At 34.6% G+C, this 24,887-nt stretch overlaps 1 protein-coding gene across 6 annotated transcripts in view; it reads left to right on the top strand.

Moving 5' to 3' along the window:
• Window positions 1-24,887, top strand: part of sick (sickie) — a 975,074-nt gene that overhangs the window by 690,947 nt on the left and 259,240 nt on the right. For 5 of the 6 annotated variants that reach the window (XM_085808514.1, XM_085808521.1, XM_085808510.1 and 2 more), the window contains one exon: window positions 10,926-11,073. In XM_085808514.1, coding sequence (XP_085664640.1) covers window positions 10,926-11,073 — 148 coding nt within the window. Of the gene's footprint in view, window positions 1-4,785; window positions 4,905-10,925; window positions 11,074-24,887 lie in introns of those variants that run through there. The other variant, XM_085808533.1, reaches the window with a different exon arrangement.

Below are 24,887 nucleotides of genomic sequence, written 5' to 3'. Positions count from 1 at the left end.
AAATGCACAATTTGCCAAATATAAGAATAAATAACAGAACTCGCCGAGCCGAGCCGGGTAAGGGGCTATATATATAAGAGTATATATAAAAGAGTATCACAAATTTTTATTTTAAAACAATTAGTCATTATTATTAATTAGTAATTTAAACAACGGAATTAATTATTAAGGGAATTTTGGATTTTTGCTGTTATTGAATTTCATTTCTTTCGTGTCTTCGTGAAAGTTTGGCTGATCTTTTTGAGTTATGCGAAATACATACGTATGTACGTACGTAAGTACATACAGACAGTACAAAAAAAATCTCTTTTGATTCCACTGAAATCCAATCGCTTAACTTAAATAGATTATTGCTTAACTCTGCAGCATTAAACTTATGTTTATTTATACTTATGTCTCAGATGTTTGAGAAAAACAAGAGTTTAGCCTCTACCGATGCGAAAGAGTTAAAATTCCGGCGAGTGGTTTAGCTGCATGGGAATTTTATGGTTTTGTTCATGTGAAACATGTATAACAGCCAGTTTCATTTCGAATGGACTCCATCCCTTTCTTTAGGCATGTAATTCTTGGATTACTTTGCAATTTGGAATACTTTGCTACATAATCTAATCATATCTCATCATCGATTTACAAGAATGAGGAGATTATTAAAAATTGCAAAAATGTTGCATGTGATTTTTTGCATTGTAATGCATATGTAGTGTCAAGTAATAGTTATTCCTTAAATGTAAATCGATCTCAAATTAATAAATCATATTTCGAAATTAGCGTTAATTTAAAAAAGAATTCAGTAAATTGTAATATTATGAATATTAACTAAGATGTGCTGAATATGCTGCTCCGTACGGGTCAATACTGCAAAATGCTGAAAGATAAAATTTTGGTCCACTAACAAAATTTTTAATGTATTCCGGTTTACGATGGGACCGCCTTTTATACATTTTTGCCGTGAGCAGAAAGAAAGCAGTAAATCAAAAATGGAAAATGAAACGAATAGAAAACGATTAGTGGCTATTTTTATTTCCAGTTTTCATTTCTAAATTAAACTGCATCCAAAAATATTAAATTTTTCCAGAAATTTCAGTGCTAAAATCCAAATAAAATACGATGCAACATGAGGCATTCAATGCCAAATGAATTCAGATAAATTATTTAAGTTAATCATTTAAAGCCTACTTTTAACAAAGTATTTAAAAGCTTTATTTAACATTTTAAAATATTTAGGATCTTCCATATTCAACAGAGGATGGTATTATATAAGTAGCTCCTCTTATTTATTTTTTACTTCATTTATCTTATCTGAGGAAGGTATTTCTCATAAAATGGCACTGAATTTTTTGCTACTTGAAGACGTGGAATCCTTAGCGGTTTCCCTCGAAATGAAATTTACATTCGCATTGCTGAGACATTAGTTTCCTCTGTGAAACCGACGTCAGTGTTCTAAACTTCAAAATGTCTTCATTAAAAATTGAAAAATATAGATAAATATAAAAGACTACACGCAGTTAAAAGTCTCCCAAGGAGAATATTTTTGAAAAAATTAACTCTGCTGCGTCGTAAAACGAAACTGAGGTTTTTCTAGGTGCCAGGTGGATGTACTGACCACTGCGCCACAGGAGTACACAAGAGAAATGTCTATAATTCTTTACAACTTAAATTTGAATTTTCGGTAATATAGAATTTCATATTGGAATGCTTTTTAAGCATGTTTAACATGCCAGAGTTGTTTTAAGTTGTAGCGGTAATTTAAGCAAGTTTCTATGTGTATGCTTAATGCTTTCTTTTCTGCGCAGCAGTAACTTTAACAATAGTTCTAGACTAATATTTAACTTATTATACAAGAGCAGCTTTAACATAGTAACTAATCGCGACGTATGAGGGTTGCGGTTGCAGCGATACTTAATAATGATGCAGAGTAGATTATTAAAGAGGTATTGCACTAGTTTTAATCAGCTTATTATCTTCCCTATTAAATCTGTGTCTTAATTGGGTTGTTGCCGATGAATTAAAGAGAGAATGGCCTTTACAGTGCGAGAATGAAAACATAATTAATTGTCCCACCCTCACCTCCTGCTCATCTTGATTACGATCTCTCCAACGATGAATGAACTCTTTCACTAATGTAATCAACTATTGACGTTCATGGTTTGTAACTGCGTTAGATTTAATGGTGGATGATGACATCGAGAGGTGCAACCTGAAAAAGGATACCTCGTATTTTGACTGCCCGATACGTAAATTAACGTAATTAATTCGTTAAAGTTATGTTTTTCAAGTTACTTCGTTTTCAGGTTAATTCTTTGATATTAAGGTTAAATCGTTAATTTTCGGGGTTAATTCGTTCTTATAAGAAATCAGGTAGAAAATGAGAGAAGACACAAAAATAAAATATAATAAACTAGCCATGAACTTACAGAAAAAAAGGATTAAAAACTACGCAAAAAAAAAGCAACCTTAGTTTGGCGTAGATTTTGAATAAATCTCTGCAGACTTAAGAGCGATCTGACATAGAGCCTTCTTCTTCAAGAGCGAAAGTTTATTTATACATTCACATGCGCAAACGTACTGTTGCGTGCGTACGGGCTCGTAATAGATTGAATGCATGCAGAAACGATGATAACGTGTTAAAATTTATTTTTATGAAATGAAACACTTTACAGTTGTGAAACTTTCCATAAAAGCACTCTCAGTACATAAACTACATTTCCATAAAAGCACACTCATACAGCTCTTGTCAGTATCTTACAGCGCAATCAATAGTTAGACTTCGAACTACTAAGAACGTTAAACACAACGCAGTGCAAAGCGCATCTATAGAGCGAAGCTAATGCGAGGATGTCAGTACTCCGAATTCAGCTGTGAACTAACAACACCGAAACTGATGTTGTCTCTGGTCTTGTATAGTTTCCTCCCGGTCACCGAGAAATCTCTAGTACTTTACACCTTCGAAATACTACAGTTTCACATAGAACTTCACTAACGTTATTTACTTATGCACAAAATTCATAACAGTATATTTTGTTCCTGAAGAAAAGGGACTATGTCAGATGGTCAGATGGCCTTTGGATTCGATAGAGATTTATTCATAATTGCCTAATTTTAACTTTTACTTTGGCTTCCTTGTTGTCTTTCTGCCGTTCAGCCAAATTGCTTTTGCTTTTGCCGTACAAACTCTAATTTTAATTGCAAAAATAGTTTTTTTAACTAGTATATTCGGTGAGGTTTTTCTGTATTTTACAATTTTTAATGAAAATGTTTCAAGTGTTTATGCATTTTTGTCTTGCCGCGAAGTGAGAAGTGAAATGTTTTAATGAGAAATGTATCTCTAGTGATATTGGAGGAGATAAGTTTAAATGAAACGCAGCAAAAAATCGCGTCTAATTTAATAGGCCGTACGAGAAAGGTCATGTGGTGTCTACATTATATATTTTTTTAATATTGTAAATTATTTTTGTTCCTTCTTAACTGCCTGATCTAAATCGATCCACTAATTCATGATGATCGAGCAGAATAAAGAGCCTGTCGTTGGCTAAGCTGCTGATTATCTTGTAAGTGACAATACGACTTTGCCGATCTCTCTCAATTTTGGTCAAGAACATCCTGTTTGGATAGAATCCGAGAATCTCGTAGCCCTGTTACTCCACCATCAACATTTCGAGATTACTTTTAAAATTTCCGCACATGCAATTTTTTTTTTTTTTTTTTTTTTTTTTTTGGCACCCAAATCCCAAGCGTTTATGTCTTACCCGAATCCATCAGATGGTGTCATCCTCCGCAAAATGCCATACTTGGTGCAATGGCTGCTTTGAAATTTTCTTTTACTGAATAGCTTGTAATAAAAGATAGGGCATGATTACACTAAATCCATGAGTACTACTGCAGCGGGATATCTTTCCAGGACTAAACTGAATCCATGATTATTACCGCAGTGGGATATCTTCCCAGGACTAGAATGAATCCACGAGTACTACTGCTGTTTCGTGTACTTGTACTTCCGAATTTAGTTTGAATCTACAGCTACGAAGACAGTTATCCACGAATCCACGAAGACAGTTACTGAGGAATGTCCTTCCAAAGCTCGATTCAGTCCATGATTTTTATTGCATTGACAATATTTCCAAAATTTGATTGAATGCACAATTATTATCGCTGTGGAATGTCTTTCCAAGGTTAGAGGGGTCACAATTGCTGTTGCAAAAGACTATTTTTTCAAAATTAGATTGAACTCACGACTATTGTTTCAATGAGATATTTTTTATTGTGAAAAATATGTAACTGCTTGACTGAAAAGAATTAAAGGAGTTAAATGTCTATTACATGCATGTATTTCAGATTTTTCAAAACAGTAAAATCGTGTTGTTACTATGTGAAATACGATAGAATATATTCATCTTTTAGTGGAATTAAGTCTCTTTTTGTAATGATCTTCTCTTAGTTTAAAAGCGGGTCAAATTTTAAAAGAAAAAGTAATTGAAGATGGAGCATTCATCTTTGTGAAGCTTTCTTACAATTCTTCATTCATTCATTCATTCAGAGTCTCACCCCACGCGAAAATCTTAGCCACGAAAATGCATCTTTCACGAAACAACAAGATGAATCATGTTTCTGTGCCGTTAGTGCGAAGCATGAATTACCGCGTTGTGTGGGCAACCCCCACTCACTAGGTCCTCGTTAAGAGACGAGACCTGTGACGTCCCTCCCAAAAACGCGGAAAAAAAGATAATAATAAATAAAACTCAGTTTAGGAATCGCCCAAGAAGAGAATGGGAGCTGTTGTCTGTGGACATTGTTCGGCTGGGACGTCTTCTGGAAGAGGTGTCGGTTACGTTTTTCGCCTTTTTGCCGAGCTCGTAATATCCATCTGAGCACTATGCCTCAGCTGTTGGGAATAGTCGCTGTCACTGGTAAAAATTATTTTTATTTTCGCACGTGCCATTTTAATTGTGTGCCCTTTTTATGTGTCTACGATATATGCCTGGCTGAAGTAATCATCTGCAAATGCAATAAATTCAGCCAGAAAGCGTCCCGATCTCTCTTGATGTCTCTTTCTGTGCTGATGGTTATCGATTTTTGAAACAGAGCCATAGTTACTAACTGTAATTTAAGCGCCTCATTAATCTATATCTATTATAGAAATCAGTGAAATTGTGAAATATTTTTGTTGACATAATTTAAAATAACGGACGTAAATATATTTTATTTAAGGGGACAGGGGACTTTACTATAACTAAAAAAATCAACCAAAATATTCAATTTATTTTTTTACTCTCATAATATTCCATATACAAAACTACATCATATGCAAAAAACCGAGTTCAAATATTCTGATTCTTAAAGAAGTTACAAGCATTTCAAATGCGTAAACAACGTAAACTTTGCCCTTTAAATTTTAGAGAAAATGTAAAAAAATGTATTTCAACAGTTATTTATGATGTAATAATTTATATATTTGCCCAAAAGAAGTGTTAATTTAAAAAAAAACAAAAGGCTAGAAGTGTCAGTACTGACAACTTTTAATGAATTTAACTTTGGTTATGTGAATGCTGTACACGTAGAACAGGAGGAAACAAATTCGGTGCGAAAAAGCGTGATCAACGTCGCTTGAACCAAAGCAAAAAGAGGAGTTTACCTGCTTGGAAAAAAACAGAAATAGTAAAAAGTATTGTAAAGCATTAAAAGATAATGTAAATATATCAAATAAAGGTAAAACATATGATGCGAGTGAATTTTAAAAGTTTCATTGGCTATAATGCATAAATTGTTTCTGTCTCTAACTTCAAATCGCATTCCAATGTGCGATATGTTTATTTTTCTTATATTAAATATTTCGAGATTAAAAATAGTTAAATGATACGAAAATGTTATTTAGTGTAGACATATTCATATTTAAAGTTAATTTGCTGTTTCTCGAGATTAAAAATAGTTAAATTTTCGAGATGCAATAAAATTTTTCGAGATTAAAAATAGTTAAATGATACGAAAATGTTATTTAGTGTAGACATATTCATATTTAAAGTTAATTTGCTGTTTCTCATGGCATGTATTAAAGTTAAGTTTGAAGAAGAACTTTAAACTTAACTTTAAACGGTTTTCTCAAAACAACATTTTTCACAGTGCGTATGTCTTGAAAATGCTCCATGCGTCTCATTTTTAGTTAAAAATGAATGATTTTTGGAAGAAACTATCTTGTTATATGTTACAGTAGATCTATGTTTGAATTTTTGGATATGAGGTTATTAAGAAGTTTAAACTTGTGATAATGTTAACAAATATTAAACCCAGTTTTCCCGAAAACTGGGTTTAAGTTCACAAAAATCCTTTTTAAAAATTTTTGATCCATCATATTCAATAACGGCTACATAAAAACTTTTGTCAAGTCTTTATAACTAACTTAAAAGAAAAAGTATTGAAAATTAGCGCTCAAGGAGCATTTTAAATCTTTAATTAAAATAATTAATTAGTTGTTAAAAATTTTTCATTTAAAATAAATTGAAATTTTAATCATATATTTTATAAACTGATGTTATAATACGCATATGTATAAAATTTCTTGTTGAAAACACAAAAACTTAAAAAACTAATTTTTAAAGTCCACCGTCCCCTTAAGTGTAATGATTACCTCTTATATAACTGTACTATTATTACTCATTGGCTTACTTATTTATCCCTTAGGATCAAAACCCTTTAGCTTATGCTTAGAACTTCCAAGTACTGCTTCCTTTGTAAGAATTTTTAAAGTCTAAAAGAACCTTCCTTGTGATATTAAAATTCTTAAGGACTTCTTCTGTTTGGGGAGACTTAATAAGCTAATTAAATTATGCAATCAGAGAGAGATACTTGACTTTTCGTGCTTGAAACAAATTCTGAGTCTGTTACTCAAGCAGATCATCAAATGTATCAAAAGAATTTTTGTACTTGAAATGAAGTGGAACTACATTTCCTTGAATCTTTTCTGCAGTTGTCTTATTGAAATGTGCGGTTTATAGCCGTAGATTATTTGTAGTGTCCTGAAAAGTATTCATTTGCTTAGAATTATTATGAAAATTTGTATCTTAATACCAGAACTTTATCGGATTTTCTGAATTTGTTTGCTGTGAAAAATGCAGTGAAACCTGTCTCGAGGACTGCGTGCCTAAGATAACCATCTCTAAAAATGACAGTATCTGTAGAAACATAATTGAAATAATGAAACTAAACATTATCGATAATCATTTTTCATAAGCCGACCACCTCTATAGAAGATCAAAATCGTTCTGAACCTTGTGCAGTCACTTTAAGGAGAGTTCGTCATCTGTCTCTGCATTGGTTCATTTGTTTTAAACTTTAATTACTTTAAATAAAATTACTTAATCATCAAAATTAGATGCATTAAATTTGTTACGTATGCTATCGGTTAAGTTACCTATTGTTGGTAGTAACTCTGTCTCTAGTACCTTATTTTTGCGAATGAATATAAATGTGTATGATATGTATAATTGAATACATCCTCCGTCGTTGTTCATGCAAAATCCTTTGTATATGTTACCGCCAAAGTATAAAAAGGCCAGTATTCTGTAGAATGTCTAGGCATTTTTAAACAACGTATGAAATATGAGAACTATTATATACTCTAGCTAGGCATTGTATGTAATACCTAGGCATTCTATGGAATGACAAATGCACTTTAGGCAATGTTGAAGAGAAGGTCATGATAAGGGTATTATTTAAAAAGACGTTCATTCCTCAAAAATGCAAATGTTGAAAAAATAATGAAAGAATGCCATTGAAAATAGTTTATTCAAAATACATAAAAAGAAATGAAAGTTGTACGAAACAAAATTTATGCCGTTCTTATTATAGAAAACAAAATTTTCATACAAAAGTAAGAAATTAGAATTAACCTATTTGCTGCAATATGGTAGGCTTGAATGACATTTTGAATTCACTTCATTACCTTTTTCACATGAAGACATTTCATGTTTCGGCACATTGTTTTACACATACCCTTGACGAATCCTTGGGCCCACTGGACTAGACAGTTGCAACTGATCAGAGAAAAATTTCATTCTCAGGAATATCTTCAATTTTAAGCAATATCCTAACATAAAATGGACTTTGACCTCGTATATAGTTTATAGAGACATTAGGTTATTTGGAAGCAGGAGATGGGAAAAATCAGCAATGCCTGCGCCGCGACTCGAACTACGGAACTCTCGAATACGCGCCGAGTGTGCTGGCCATTGCACCGCGAAGGCATGCTAAGAAGGCGGGAGAAGTACCTTGCATACTCCCCCTTTTAAAGAGCGAACAGGGATTAAGGAACCCAATCGCCAAATCCTGGTGGTGGAGATTCATTATCCACCACCTTTTTTAGTTCGGGCGCCTCTGTAGAGTTTTTGAATGCGCGCTTTCGAATGCGCGCCGAGCGTGCTGACCACTACGCCACGAAGGCATGCTAAGAAGCCGAGAGAAGTACCTTATGAGTTGTCTGAAAATTCTTTCAGAAGTTCCAAGGCGGTAGAAACTGTCCATACTACTGTGAATGCATAATATTATATCAATGCCCAATTGTATATCGACGTTCACTGTCAGCTATTCTCTTTGGCGATACTGACTTGGCTGTCTATTTCAATTGCATAATGTAAACTATGTTTTGTAGACAAGTTAGATTGTAGTTTGTTACATATCTTTCATACTAAATACAAATGATCTATAAACTGTAAATAGCACAGTACCTTTCGTCAGGTAGAAATAGAGCAAACTATTTTTCCTGTACTTAAACTATTATATCACCTTGTTATTATTTTAAAGATATCCCATCTGCCTTTCATTCCTATTACGCCTTCACATTATATGCTCTTTGCAAAGATGGTTGAAGTTGATCTGAATCTTTTGTGGATGCAACATGTCTATTATTATGCTATTATATCTAATGTATACAATTCTTATACTTAAGAGCTTTCTTAAACTCTTAAGTTACAAGTATAAATCGTTGCTTGTTGTTCGCCAATGTGATCTTTGAAAAATTATGGTGCACCAACCATCTGCTTAGTGAACTATCGAACATTTTGAAAAGGTGTTATTATTTTCATTTTGCGATAAACATCTGTGATGGAAGCAGACTTGGTAATCGAGCGTGAATAAGATCTTTCATATATCTTCGTTATTGCATTGTTGAATATAATGAAAAATTAATAATTAAAATCATTTTATCTGCATTATTTAACAACATCTTTCAGCAATTGCTATTTTATGTCATGAGTGTCATAAACAAAATAAGACTCTTAACATCCTCTAGCAATTTGACTGCAAAAATGTATTCTCTTGTTTAAAAATCGTTTGCTTTAAAAATAATAATCTATTGTTTCTGGATGGATTTCATAGTAACAAATATATAACAAAATTCTTTATATCTATATTTTTTAATTTTGTTCAAACAGTAATAAAATGTACATTTCAGCATTTCGATATTTCCTGTTTATATCATTTTCCATTCAAAAAAGAAACCCTGAAACAAACGGCATAATTTTTTTTTAATTGAAATATATTTTGAGTGCCATCTTAATTGTTATTCAGCAGTAAAGATTAAATTTTATGCAGTGGCAACAGTCGGTGTTGTTTTTATTTAAGAAGAAAAGCGAAATGTCAGTATGATTTTTATACATTTTTAAATATTTTTATGGTTTTTATTTTTAAAATATCTTTAATGATAAACTTCCCATTGAGAAGTTGTTTGCAGTAATCTCAAGTTTTCGAATCATAGTTTTTTAATCTGTTTAAATATTTATTTTGGTACAGAATTACCATTTCCTTTTGAGTTAAAAATCACACTGTTAATGTTCTTCAGATTGAAATTCGATTTTATTTTTAAATCCTTCATTTAATCCTTTATTAATCATCAATAAAAAGAACTGTAAGAATTGTGTTAATTTATTTAACAGTTAAATTTTGAGTTAAAGTTCCTTTCCTATCTTCCTGAATTTCAACTTACAACTTCCGGCCAGAACGTAGTTTTAGAATCGTGTTTGAATGCAAATGAGGAGGAGTATTTAACTGTGAAGTTCAACTTACTTCGTTAGAGAGAACCAGTGATTCTGGCTAGCACGCGTCCGCCTTTTTAGGCTACTCTCTCTTAAGCAATTCTTACGCTCGGCCGTACTTTAGGCCCTTGGTAGCTTCGCCGTTATTCAGCTTTAAGGGGCCAACTCGGTTAGAGTTCTTGATATCTTCTGCTATATCTTTTTAGTTAAGATTAGTTACGTTTTAGTTCTTAGTTTTTTAAGTTCAAGCCCGAGTGGCGGCTTTATTGTAAAACTCCAAGACGGAGTTCTGTTAAACCTTATTGGAATAATAAAGGGTAGTTTCACCCTTCTTACGTGTTGTCTCTACTCGCGAACTCAAGCGATTATGCGCTGATCAGTTCTTAAGATTCTTCAACTTCAACTGTAACTTAAAAGTACACAGGACAGGATTTTACATTATCTTATCAGAAAGAATAAGAATAATAAAAAAAAATTATAAAATTATTTCTTAAAAAAGAATCTTACCGTATCTTCAACAACCATTTTCGTAATTAATGAGTCAAAAAATATCTTAAAAATCTGACAATGCAAATTGTTATAATATTTATACCTTCTTCTACAGAAGAATTTAATATTATCATAAATATTGGACAATATATTTTCAAGGCTAAGAAAATGGTGGCATTTTCGTGTTTCGCAATAAATGATTGTATCTGATGACAGAATTTCTCAATAAAAACACGTGTTTATACGTGTATTCTGCGTATATGTACCATATTTTATTCTGGTAGTGTACATACATAAAACAGCCTTCTCAGCTACTTTTAATTTATAACCAACTCTGAGATTCTTGATGAAACAGAGCTACGTGCTCTGAATGTCCAATTTTTAGCCATCTCATCTTTTCTTTTTTATCTTTTGCAGGTTACGTGGGGGTTGGGAGCAAGGGCCCTCCTTCCGTCAACAGTTCGAGGTCGGGTTCCCCTCACACCTCCTCCCCCTCCCCCGCCTCCTTCATCCCTCAGCCGAAAGGAACAGCGGCTGCAAGGAGCCTCGACAAAAACAGATCCAGGTATGACAAAGAATTCATTTGTTTTTGTGTTAATATTATAAATAAATCTTCAGAAACATTTGACTTCAATACGTCGCTCATTTGTGAAACTTACTAAAACGAGGGTAATGAGGTTTTGTATGGTGCTCGTTTTCTTTCAAATAAATAACTCTTTCATACATTTCATATTACAAAAACTTTTCTTTTTACGTAATTTTAGGAAGTAAACTATTAATTTCTTATCTTCTTGTGAGGGTTAAAATTGTGGACTACGGGCCTCTATAGAGGCTGTTCGCACATTTTTAGACGATCTTGCTTTGCTATAAAAAATCGTCTGCTTGGAAATCTTTTCATGACTCCAACTATATTTTTGAAAGGGTAAATTATCGTCTGTTTACTTCACAGTTTTGTTTTCATGCAGAATGCCGCTTTTATAGAAGCAATAGACGGAAGGCTATGTTTATGCTCTTTTCGAAGAAAATTATTCGTATCTGGTTATTAAAAAATGCTATGAAAGCCATGATTTTTCGGTATCTAAAGCAACGATAGATAATATTGTCAATAAGAAAATAAAAAACCGTCAAAGTTTGGCTTCAAGGAGAAAAATTGTTGAAAATACATATCCAAGGTAAAAACGGAATGTTGCAAATGGTAAGAAATTTGATATTGAAAAAAAAATCTTTGAAGTTAAAAGACAGTTGCATAATCATTAAAATGCTCAGTACCAACTGTACACAAAATGATTAATGCTGATTTGAATCTTAAAAAGGCGAAACACTTAAAGTACATCATCTTTCTCCACGACGTACATCGAAAGCAGAACCACATACAGAATTCTCTATGAGAAATAATTATTCAGGCAAAAATGGAAACGTGTTGTCACAGTAGAAAAATCTTAGGTATATTTAAATGAACGCAATAAAAGCAGATCCATTTATTATCATCAAAGAGGAGAAAAAAGTCTTAGAACATGGTTTAAAGAATCTAAAGAAAGATTTTTCAAAGGGATTTATGATTATTACTTGTTTTAATATCACGATAAATTAAAAAAAAAAAAAGAAGGGAGAAAAATGTTATGATCAACTCCACATATTATCAGGAACATATTTTATATCCAGTTTTCAAATATGAAATGCCTTCTCTTTCTTTACCCATAGTGCCCATCAATCCGTACAACTGCATCAAGACAAAGCAACCAGCCGCATGTCAAAATTTACTGTTAATTTCCTAGAAAAAAATAGAACAAGAAACGTGTATGCCCGTATGCCTATACCCATCACGCATATCCCTACTAAATCTTATGGTGTATCATCCACCGATTTTTGCACTTTTTGATCTTTTAAGTTGTCCAAACGTCGACCTAGAAACTCTCCTTGGACTTTGGAAAGCTGTTCAAGAGGAATGGAATAAAATATCTCTATCGCTATTGAAAAAAAAAAAAAAATGCTTTATTGTCTTTAAAATTACGGTGTAGAATAGTGAAGAATAAGGGTTAATCAAATGGAGCGTTTAAAACGCCAAAATGTTAGGTAAAATATCTGTAAATACAATGAAAATCGTCTAAAAAGTGTGCGAGTATAGGTAGATATAAAATGAAACTTCTGTGCTACAGACGAATTCTCGTCTTTGCTTTATTATTCTAACCTTCAGTAACCCAAGCAAAAGATGGAACTTAATTAAAAGGTTTAATAAAAATAAAAAATAATAATTAAAAAAAAAACTACGGCTTTGTAATGCAAGTAAAAATTAACAAAAACTACCCACCTCTGGTTGCAGAGTTACACAAATTCAAATATTTGTGTAACTCTGCAACCAGAGGTGTAGTGTATACATTACACCAGATAAGTATATACACCAGATAATGTATTAAGTGTATACATTACACCAGATAGCTTTCAGCCATTGCGGTTTTCTAAACCCATCAAACTTCATATACAAAAACACTCACTGAGACCAGATCAGCGCACAATCTGGATGTCTCGGTAATTAGCAGCTTTTATCGAATAGCCACATCTCTTTCTGTAAACTATTAATTTGCTTTGCAGTGATGGCAGAGGGAAAAGTACAAGGTTACAGAAAAATTTAACATAAAAATAACTTGTTACCTAAAAAAAGACACTTACATTGGTAATAAATGTATAATATATCCTCTCAAAATGAGCATTTCAGTTTTTTGTAAAATAGGGAAATATTTTAAGGAAGTAAATTGTTAGTTCAATAACTCGCAAAGGTATTCGCCATTAATATTTTCTCAAGAATCAACTACAAATATAGTAACCAAAACTTTTTTACTCGATACGGAATCGGTAATAACCAAACTAAATAGTTTTTGTTTCGTACTTGCGTCTTAAGTTTAAATCGAAATTTTCGGAAAAATTTCAAAGTGTATATTTTTAATCCAAAATATGCAAATTGAAAGTGATTTTATTTGGCACATTAGCTTACTCAGTTATTGTCTCTTCTTCTGTACTATAACACTGTACTTTTTTTTTTTTTTTTTTATTTTAAAGCATTGTAATCATGAAAAATTTCGGGTATCATATTTCGGCGAAAATATCCGTTTTGAACGCTGTCGAATCCATCTGAACGATATTTTTGCTTGAAATATTGATGTACGGACAGAATAAAGATATGTACATATATATATATGTATCTCGCGTAACTCAAAAACGAGTAACCTTAGAACGTTGAAATTATGTATATGGGACTGCTATAACATCTAGTTTTGCACCTTCCTGTTTTGTTGTAATCGGCCCCATCAAACGTACATATATACGTAAGTTGGGGCAAAAGTCATGGCAACTATTTTTTTTCTTGTAGATACCAGTCCGGTTGAAAAATGTGACATATACAAAGGAAAGGACAAGGTCTTAACTACATGTGTGGACAATGAATAGCATTGAAATATCGTTAACACACAAATTTATTACGGTAGTATACAGGGCAATATGTCCTTCACCGTGCGAAAGAATGATAACACAATACACATAAAGTTGACATGACAAATCTGGGCCTAAAGATCCTCAATGTAGTCCCCTGCTACTGTCACCACACGCTGCCAACGATGTGGGAGGCGCTGAGAAATATCAACCTCAGCATTTGCCGTACCATGTGTTATAAGGTATTTCTCCCACTTCCCTAGCGTGCCTTCGTGGTGTAACGGTAGCACGCTGGGCCGGTATTCCAGAGGTCCGTCTTTCGATTCCCGGCGAAGGCGGTTGCTAATTTTTCATCTTCCTTGCTTCCAAAAATTACCTAATGTCTCTACAAGTGGCGCGCCCGAACTAAAAAGGTTGTGGATGGTGATTTTCCGCACCCAGGATTTGGCGACTAGGTCCCCTAAAACCCTAGTCGCCCTTTAAAAAGGGGAGTATATAAGGTATTTCTCTCACTTCCCTAGCGTGCCTTCGTGGTGTTACGGTAGCACGCTGGGCCGGTATTCCACAGGTCCGTGGTTTGATTCCCGGCGAAGGCGGTTGCTAATTTTCATCTTCCTTGCTTCCAAAAAATACCTAATGTCTCTACAGTGTGAATCGGGTCATCTGTTGGCGCACAGCATTAGCAATGTCCTCTCGTGTTGCAAACCGCCTACCACGCATTGGTTTCTTAATCTTAGGAATGAGATCAAAGTTACAGGGCGAAAGGTCAGGAGAGTACGGTGGGTACTCCAATTCTTCCCATCTCCAACGTCGGAGTAGCTGCCGTACACACTCTGCTTTATGTGGTCTTGCATTGTCGTGCAGAATTATTGCACTGTCCACAAGATCCGGACGTTTATCCCGAACGCCACGTCGTACCTGTCGCACCAGGAAGTCCCTGTAGTATTGTGCGGTCACTGTTCTGCAATAAGGAACAAAGTGGCAAACAATGACACCCCTGACGTCATACGCGACGATCACCATCAATTTGACTGGGGAAGGATTCCGACGGACCGTCTGCTGCCATGGTGATCCAAGATGTCGCCACTCCGCGGACTGACATTTCAGTTATGGTTCGTATGCCCTGGCCCAAAATTCATCGATTATTCGTGACAAGACTTGATCGCCGTCCTGTTGCCAGCGTGCAAAGTGGTCGGAGCATATTACATAGCGCACCCACCTTTGAACTTCCGTCAGTGCATGCGGTACCCACCGCGAAGCGATTTTGCGTAGCTGTAGCTCATTACGCAATATCCTGTGGACGGTGCGTTTCTCGATGTCACTTGCCCTCTCTAACTCCAGTAACGTCCATCGTCTGTCTTGATCCATGAGGTGCTTGATGACGGCACGTGCCAAGTCGGTCCGCACATTCACCGGTCGTCCCGAACGTTGCTCATCACTGGTTGACACATGTCCTTGCTGAAACTTTCCTACCCACCATGCTCTGTACGATATGGTAGGGCATTATTGCCAAAGGCTGCTACTAATTCACTGTGACATTTCATCGCATTTCTCCCTGGGAGAACGGCTATTTTGATATAAGCGTGCTGCTTAACATGGGTTACTTCCATCTCGCACGACACTCACCAACTGACTGATTTCAGAGCCCTCGCTACCACAGAACCAGCTATCACAGAGCCATCTGTTGTTCTGCATACACACTATGCCTGCAGAACTTCCACACGACACATGTACGTTTTGTGATCCGTTCACATATCTACAAGAAAAACATAGTTGCCATGACTTTTACCCCAACCTTCGTATATATTCCTAGACTATTACCCGGCTTGGTAAGATCAGTATTTTTATTCTTATATGTTGATAAATTGTGCATTTTTTGCTTTAAAAGGGGGTTGATTTTTTAGGAGCGCCTAACGAGACCGCCATTTGTTTACTTTTAAAACTCTTAGTAGAATAGTGAATGTAGTCAGCTGGTGCACCAGTGTCTTTGCCCAGTTGAACCAAAAGTTAACTTTCAATATTGTGCACCGAAAATGTTGTCTTCCTGCCCGTTGGCCAAATTGCTTGTAATTGCTTGCCTAATTGTAATTGCAAAAATTGTTTTTTTTTAAACTGTTTTTAACTTTATTCAGTGTTTAGCGTTTTTTTTCCCCCGTTTTACGATTTTTAATGAAGATTTTTTTTGCCTTGCCCCCTAGTGAGAATTGAATTGAATGCATGGGAAATACATCTTGATGAAATTCGGGAAATAAGTTTAATTGAAGTGCATAAAAAAATCTGTATAATTTCATACAATTACAAGGAAGTCAGGTGGTTGTCCACATCAGTTATTTACTTCTTGCACCCCATATTCATTCGAAATCAGGCTATTTGTTTTTTATAGTCTTGAAGCTGTACAAACAAAAATGGAAACTCATTTTTTGTTCATGTTCGAAAATTTCTCTTCGGGACAAGAGACTTTTAAGCCTTGCGAATTGCTTAGGGAGACTTGGTAAAAAATATTTATTATAGAAGTCGATTGAAAACGCTAATGGACTTTTAAGAGGTATTCATTCGACTTATTCTACAGTTTTGGAAAAAGGAAATTCGGATTTGAGGCTGGTAATTACAAAAATCTGAACATTTCTTCCTGTAACTCCCCAGCCATCTGTGATAAACTTTGTGATAATTGTGATGAAAACGCAGAGGATTGGATTTTCATGTGATAAATACTATGTTACTCTTCGCCGTAATAAGGTGCATTTAACGCTAAAACTGTCGTGCAGCCCATTTCCTACTCTCTTGTCCCGTAATTAATAAATGTATTCTTAATTGATGCAATGAAAGAATGATAAAGCTCACGCCATGTCCTGGCTTCTGTAATTACAACTTCCGTGGTTGCATTTTAGGGTTTATCTGCCATCTTTATTAGGGTCGACTGCTATTTCACGCAGCATCATTGGCTGAATTTGGGGAGTGACGATGAAGCCGTCTTTTTTCCATGAAGAGTTATCGTGGTATAAGGAATGATTTAGAGTTTTGACTTCTCGTAATTCCTATTCTCAGTTGAACGGAAGTGGCTCTGTTTCGGTGTGATTTCTTGAAACTTCGGTCAAAGTGATTTCATCCTAGTAGCAAAGAATGGTCGAATAGAATGTTTCAGGCTCCGCCGTAGTAACTGTTTTCCTAGTAAACAGTGAATATTGGGGGGGGGGTATTCGAATCATGTTATAGGGTTATTATTTGAAGCTAACTACCTATTATGATTTAGATCTTTACTATAACTTCTGCTTTCCGTTTCCTCACCAGAAATGTAAATGAAGTACGTAAGCTGAGGTTTTGGATTTGAAGACGAAGCAAGTTTCTGCTTCTGCAGGCCAAGTTACTTTAGTTCTGCCATATCTGATAGGTTTGTAATTATTCGGCTTTACGTTGTTTGCTTCGACATTTAAATTGTTACGCCCGCTAGATTTCCTGAGCCAGCTTAGATCTAAATATAATTGTGTACTCTTTGACTACTAGTTTACGTTTTAAATTTGAATTTGACTCTTACTTTAGTAAGAGATATTTAGTAAGAGCTTTACGCAAGGCGATATTCTTATGTTTTATTTACTAAGTAACATTATGTCAGGTGATAGCATAGCCCTTATGTAATATATAAGATGTGTAGTGCATATGAATTACTTATCATGTTTTCACCTTATATGAATGGCATACCATGTTTATGTATAATCAAATTTGTTAAATCAGGCTCATTAAGCAGTAGAACTACCAATAATAATAGTATATTGGAATTAAGTAATATATATTGTTATGTAGGTATTATGTATTTTTGTGTTTTATGTAAAGGAGTTGTATTATGCATACTGTATGCAAGACACCAAGTAACACATATTGTTGTGTACATTGTTGAGAATTTTCATGTTCCAGCTATGTATTCTCACATCTTATCTATAATGAATCATCATGTAGGCTGCTAGCATAACCCTAACTATTAGTATCGCCCTTGTGTAACGCATGTGAGAAATGTGTAGTACCTGTAACCCCAGTATGGCACTGTACTATGTCGTTTTATTATTATAAAATAAACCCTCAATGCAATCCTTGTGGGGATCAGGGAGGGTTCAACTCAAGACATGTGCGGGATCCGGGGGTTACCCGAAGAGTCTCTGAAACCCGCCCGGTTGTCCGTACCCTGCTCTCACCTTTTCACCTGTTACTTTAGTTTCAGCACCACAAGTGGTGGTTGACTTTTTTAAGCACAAGATGTGTCCTTATGTCCAAGTTCTGTTTTAATAAAAAAAGTTATTTTAAACCTTTTCAAATCTTTGTAGTTAATTCCAGATACAGCAATAATTCGTTTTACGTCTGTTAAGAGTTTGATGGTAACGACCTAAGCCGAACTGCTTTTCATGCCCATTGCTTTGAAAACTGTTAATACTCACTAACCTCCTGGTGAGTGGCTTTATATCTACACTGATTCCCTTTTGGATTTCACTCATGGCCTGGTGCTGGCGTCTTCTGTAATTTAGTTTACCTTTTTTCTACATGTTGGCTCTCATACAACCCATTTTGACGATGAAGTCGAGGCCATCCATTTAGCCCTTCACTGCCCGTCTCTCTCCTCTTGATAAGGCTATAATTTTATTGGATTCCAATTCTGATTTTCAGGACTTAACGAGTAATCTAGGAAAACAAAGTGCTTATGTCCAGAGCTTCAGGGGGCTGTTGAGCAGAATTCAGACGAAAATTGCTTTCCAGTGGGTGCCACTGCATTGTGCCCTTTGGGAAAATGAGATGGCGGAACTTTGCCTTTGGGAAAATGAGATGGCTGGCAAAAAAAAGTACCGATATTCTCCAAAGGTCTTCCAGCGACCTATCTCTTCACTCTGCTAAACTTAAAATTAATAGGATTTATAAAAAATCCTTTCATAATGCTGCTGTTAGTGCTTCTGAAAATAAATCACGGAGGGTGTTATTGAAGGCTGACTGTGTTTCGGATTCTCCTCGTGCTACTGTTGTGGCTGAGTTTAGACTATTGACTGGACATGACTGCCTTGGTGCTCATTTGTTTCGTTTTTAATCTGACTTCCTCACCTTTATGTGCTTTGTTTGATTCTGGACAAGTTATGGATGCTGCTCATCTGGGCGTATGCTCTGCACTTAAAGAGTTTGTACTGTATTGTAAAGAAGTATTGGAGAGCTCGTTGCCTAATGACCTGATGGTCTATGGCCGGGCATTTGGTAAATAAAAATAGTAGTTTAGGTAATATAAAGTAGTATTTTATTAGCCAGGCATTGATAAATAAACTAATAGTTTAGGTAATATAAGTATAATAGTTTGTAGGTAGATTATGCTCCCAACCAAGTTAAACTCTATAATTTTTCCTCTTTCTTTAGCTTCTTATAAATTTACTTTTGTGGCTTTAATTTTTTATAAATGATATGAAAGATAACACTATAGTGCATATCTGAAGAAGCTGCGCATTATATTATTAATTTCAATGTGGTATGTCGTAACAATTATGCTTTAGGATTTAATAACAGTTATTTTTAAGTTTGATTCTATTCTAATTCTTCTTGGCTCGTCACAATACTCATTCAGACCAAAACTGAAAAGCAAGCCACATAGATTCAAACTTAGAATGTAAATGTCAAGTTATTTACGTTTCTCCTTTTACTAGGGATTCTGTTTAGATTGCACCGTGTGTCTACCGCCATGCCTTGAAATTCGCTTGCAATTATTGTGAGGAGCTACCAAAAGATGTTTATGTGATCGATGCCTTATTAGAAAGTTAGTCATATGTATTTCAATCTCAGGTGTTTGAAGATTCCAGTTACAATATTATTCTAATCACATCGTGACATCATAAAGGCATTCATCATTAATCACATCATAAAGGCAAACAGCCTGTTATTGTAAAGTAAAATGAGAAGTAATCGATTTTAGTTTATTATAATTTTAGTTTTGAAACACATACAAGTCATACAATAATTAACTTTATACCGAACTACCTGTGTTCTGCGATTTTTACCTCTCGGCCGCTGGTAGGCTATTTTTAGGTTAAGAATCCATTTTCATAGTTTTAGGGAAATATTTTTTTCATGTTGTCCATGAGTTTCTGCATCTATCTCAGCTCTAGCTGCTTTCTTCGTAAAAGTATTTATTGTCAAAAAGGTCAGATATCTGCAGATGTGAGATCAGATGAAGTGGTTGTGATGAAAACAGACTGATTCTCGAGACTCAGGTGGATATTTGCCATTGTTCCAGATTTTGTGAACTGTCTGCCTTGATTGTCGAAATCAAAAATTAGCTGACACTAGGTCTGAAGAATAGTGTTGGACTTCAGCCTGACCGATTTTTATTCTCCAATGCACAATGTCTTTATCTCAGCTTTCATTAACAATATAGCTTGATTGTGGAAAAAATCAGAAATCGGCTGATTCCAGGTGAAATTACGAAGGTAGCAACCGAAACAAGTGTAGATTTCCGAAGCTCTGATGGACATTGCCTTCACATATTTCAGCTTTAGCGATCAGCTTGCCTTGATTGTCGAAAAAGTCAGAAATCAACTGGTACCAGATCAAACGAATAGGGTGATAATTGGACCAGATGGATTCTCGAGCCTCAGATAGGCATTGTCTTTGTCCCAACTTTTGAGATTGTTGCAAAAGTCAAAAATGCACTGAATGGTCGTGGTTCGAAGCAGGTTGATTTCATTGGACACTGAGTATCTCAATTTTGCGAATAGTCTGAACGAAGTTTAGAAATCGGTCAACCTCTACTATGCTCTTCTGATCTGGCATAAGATGATTTCTAGTTTTCGTCAATTAAATGTCTTGTGCGCAATAAAAGCCATATGAAATCGGTTTTGAAACTAGTCGATTTTCGATTTCATTAAGAAAAATAGGTTCATATTCTGAAAAATATACTAATATTTGTAATGATTATGTTATGTACTTTTATTATTTCTTTCATGTGCCTGAGAACAAATCGCTTGATCATGCAGAATTCTGAACGCTTTTATGAAACATTCTTTCTGTCTGTATATCTTGGATGTATCATTCTGAAAAGATTTTGAAAGCGTCTGACTGAAGAACATCGTCATTTCATACATGGTTGGCGCATGCTTCTAACGGCATGGTACAGTCAAGCCTCATCGAACAAAACTTCTCACTTTCCATTGTTCCAACGGAGAACAGGAATTTGGTTGGAAGACATTTATCTGAGAACCGTTCAGTGCCACTCCTCAGCTTTGAGGGACTTTTAAATGGGAAAAATTATCGCTTGGTTAGTAACAATACTAAACGATGCGTAAACAGCTCCTTGCTGCATGGAAGGAGAATATGGAATGAATAATAAGGAACAGTCTGGTAACTAAATAGACGTCATGCACGTTTGGTTCAGAAATGTCCGGCTCTTTATTACGTTCATTGACATGTCTTGATCTTTCCAATGGCAAAGGAAGCGAAAAAAAATATCTTACTCTTAAAAAATATCTTTTGTGTCCTGCAAGCTAAAGATAGGTGGCAGGATACGGTATTCTGCCTCACGGGAAGTGACGTGATCTTCGTGTGATACATCCGAGAACCAAAAAAATACGTAACGTTGTAGAAAATGCGTTCCGCTTTTGAGGAATTCTTACTTTCTTTAATTAAAAGTACGACATGCTTGTTATTCGTGTGGGTGCTTTTTCATTTATTTTCCTTGTCAGCATTTTTAGTTTGCTTGATTGAAGATAAATGATTAAAATACATGTAAGAGGTCAAAGACTGGTCACAGAAAAAGTTATTTGACCTTAAGTAGAAGTATATGGTGTCATTTAAGGTTCAATCTTAATTAATGCAGTTATCTTATTAAGTTTGTTTAACTTTTTATCGACTTCACCAGAATGCAAATTAGTTAAAGCTTCGGGTTGTTAAGATTTTGAGAGAGCGTTTTATAGCAAAGTCGTATCTTATTTTTGCAGCTGACGAAAACAGGTAACGTGCCCTTATAAAAGACCAAATTCCTTATATTTGTACCCTGACATATTCATAAAATTAACTATTTTAAATCATGATATCGTATATTTTTAACCGCTCATTTATTTTTAATCGTAGTTTTATAAATTCGTTTTGCATTTTTTAGATAAAAAAAGTAAAAAAATTCCTTTTTGATGAGTATCAAATGTAACTGAAACCCAATAATACTCAACAATAATGATATTAATGTAAAATATCTGATGTGGGCATTACATGACTTCCTTGTACGGCCAATTTTCCTGCACTTAATTTAAATTCATTTTCTCGAATTTCATTAGAGATATACTTCACCATTGTCCCGATTCTGTTTGACAGTATAAATTGGCTGTCTCTTTCTGCTTTTTAATTTGCTATCTTAAGCTTCTGCTAGCCATGATTTCTTCGCGAGCGCTTACTCAGGGGGGGGGAGCCAAGGTTGGGATTAGGTGTTTAAATTTTATACCTTGCATTTAATTCAATTTCAGTATGTGTTTTTGGTTACTCGCAGTTGACGGAGTTTTTTTTCTGCTAAGCGTTTAGTTTGTGTAACCGTCATTTCAATGCATTAATAAATACTCTTATTTTAAACCTTTTTACTTTAATTGTGACACCTTTTTAGTTAGCTTTTAGACTGGGCGAAAAGTCGTTAGTCTTCCGTGTTTATAAAGTGACTGGCATTTCAATATAGTTTGCATAATCTTGCCATTTTCAGAAGATGTCCAGAATGAACGTTTTCTAAGAAATGTGTGTTATCTGTTTCTAAAAGTTTCTGCTGTATTAGATGAAACAAAAACAAATTTTCTGATCATACTGTTGTATTCTTTCAACTGAAAAGATACTTTCCACCCTTTTGAAATTGATATCGAAAAAAATATAAAATCTACAATTTTTAATTAACCTTATGTCCGTCTCTCTCTCTCTTTATACATATGTATATATATACTAAAAGAAAGAAAGAAATTTTCAGAACTGCTTGTTTGAAAGCGCATTGTAGTCCATAAAACCCATGGCGTCATATACTGACAACATCAAAAAGCTGTTCACTTGTTCTAAACTAACCTTTAGAAACCGTGGGCGTTTGAGTCCGTGATAGGAGTCATGTATAAACGGTTTATTCTTTTTTATGACGTCTGATGTTGCAGTTACGATTGTGATGGTGCGTCAGATAATAGTACCTGTAGCGCAATTTATAACCTCCAAGTGAGTCAAATGTATCGGAAGGGAAGTGGAGAGATAAGTTTAATATTCTGTATTTTTTGTGTGGACGATCTGATCTGTTGTTTACTTCTATTTGGTTCCACAGTCTTGTGTCTGACTTGTATTTATGTGTAGTACGAGGCCAGATTTGTATAGTTGAAAAGCCCTTATATGAGAGACTTGTTTTTATTGGGGTTTTGATCTTATTAAAACCCATTGTCTTATAAAAGAAATATCAGTTATAACGGTATCATAAATCTTCACTTGTTTGTACATTTTTAACTCTTGTTAAACAGTAGATTCTATCTTTCGGTAAATGAAAGTTAATTCTGTACAATGGTAATAAATGACCCGATATCTGATTTGCTATTTGTTTGAGTTTATTATCCTTTAAAAGTAAATATTACTTATAACATCAAGCTTTCTCTTATCCGAATATAAGTTATCCGATGTGTGGAAGGTACCAGTTTATACTACAGTTATCAAATAACATTATTAAGGTATTAAGCAAGATTACAGTCATCCTGTATGTTTACGGTGTCGTATCAGTATCAAGTTAATCCAGTATAGCTTCCATCTGCAGTATCAAATTAATCCAGCATGATTTTCAACTACAGTATCAAGTAGTTGGATACTGTACTAAAGTCACTATAGTATGGAGCTCTATAAATATATAGTACTAGATTAAACGGTAATTATATGAATATTCTGTACTGGATTGACCATAGTATATTACAGTTGGATAATGCATGGAATTAATAACTATAGTATCAAGTCAGTCCAACTGCAGTTATCAAGTAAACTATAATTATTAAGTGAAACAACAGGATGAGTTCGAGTAACTAAACTACAGTTAACCCCCTGGTCGATATTCTACTAAGTCAATGCATTTAGATTACAGAATCTACCTTCGTCTAAATGAATAAATCGTTCAACAGTTATTTGCGTAGCCCATCCGGGATAGTGATTAGTGACTCTGACTGTGAATCTAGGAGAAGGCATAGATGTTTGTAAATGTATAGTGTCTGTGTGGCATGGGGTACTCTAAATATATGACGAGCCGAAAGTCCTCTCGAGAGGTTGATGGTAGGTGAAGAAGGGGTGGTAGGCCCTCAGACCCGTAACTCCTCCTCCCCGGAGTGCTGTCCTTCGAAATTGAGCGAAGTCGTACTGTCATCTGTATGGTGCCTAAGGCTCTTGCCAAGGGCAGGCGCAATTTTGCACTCCATGCCACGATGAATTTCGTGGGCTTGTTCTGATGTTACTGTCAGACAAGTGAGAAAAGTCACAACAACAACAATTCTGTACCTTGGTAGATAAAGGTCTATGCCGGATTCGCATGCTTCGGGGAAAAGTTATTTGATTTGCAACAAGTCATGAACCATTATGCGTGTTATGTATATGAAATTCAAAAAAATATATTCTAAGGGTTATTTTTTTATTTAAAAACGTGTGACGTTACTTTTAATTTCCATGTACATATCAGTACTAATATTATAACAGTTCTTTTTGTATTAATACTTGTATATGTATATATATATATCCCAATAGTCCCTTGAGAATCGATCTACATTAGAATATATAAAAGGATGCACTTGGCATTTGTGGTTTTAATGTGGCTGGTGTAAAAACTACTAACTTATCATTTCAAACACTGTTTGTTTTTTTTTTTTTTTTTTTTATATACCAAGTTGCATAATTTTGCTGTTGTATGTCTGACTTAATAAATCGGGCAACGGAAGGATTATTAATTTCAGGATTTAATGTTCAGTGGAA

Source organism: Stegodyphus dumicola, chromosome 1 (genome assembly GCF_044657685.1).
Source record: "Stegodyphus dumicola isolate Sdum_Otavi_A_Nest chromosome 1, ASM4465768v1".
Classification (NCBI taxonomy): Eukaryota; Metazoa; Arthropoda; class Arachnida; order Araneae; family Eresidae; genus Stegodyphus; species Stegodyphus dumicola.
This window is presented reverse-complemented; position numbering and strand designations above follow the sequence as displayed.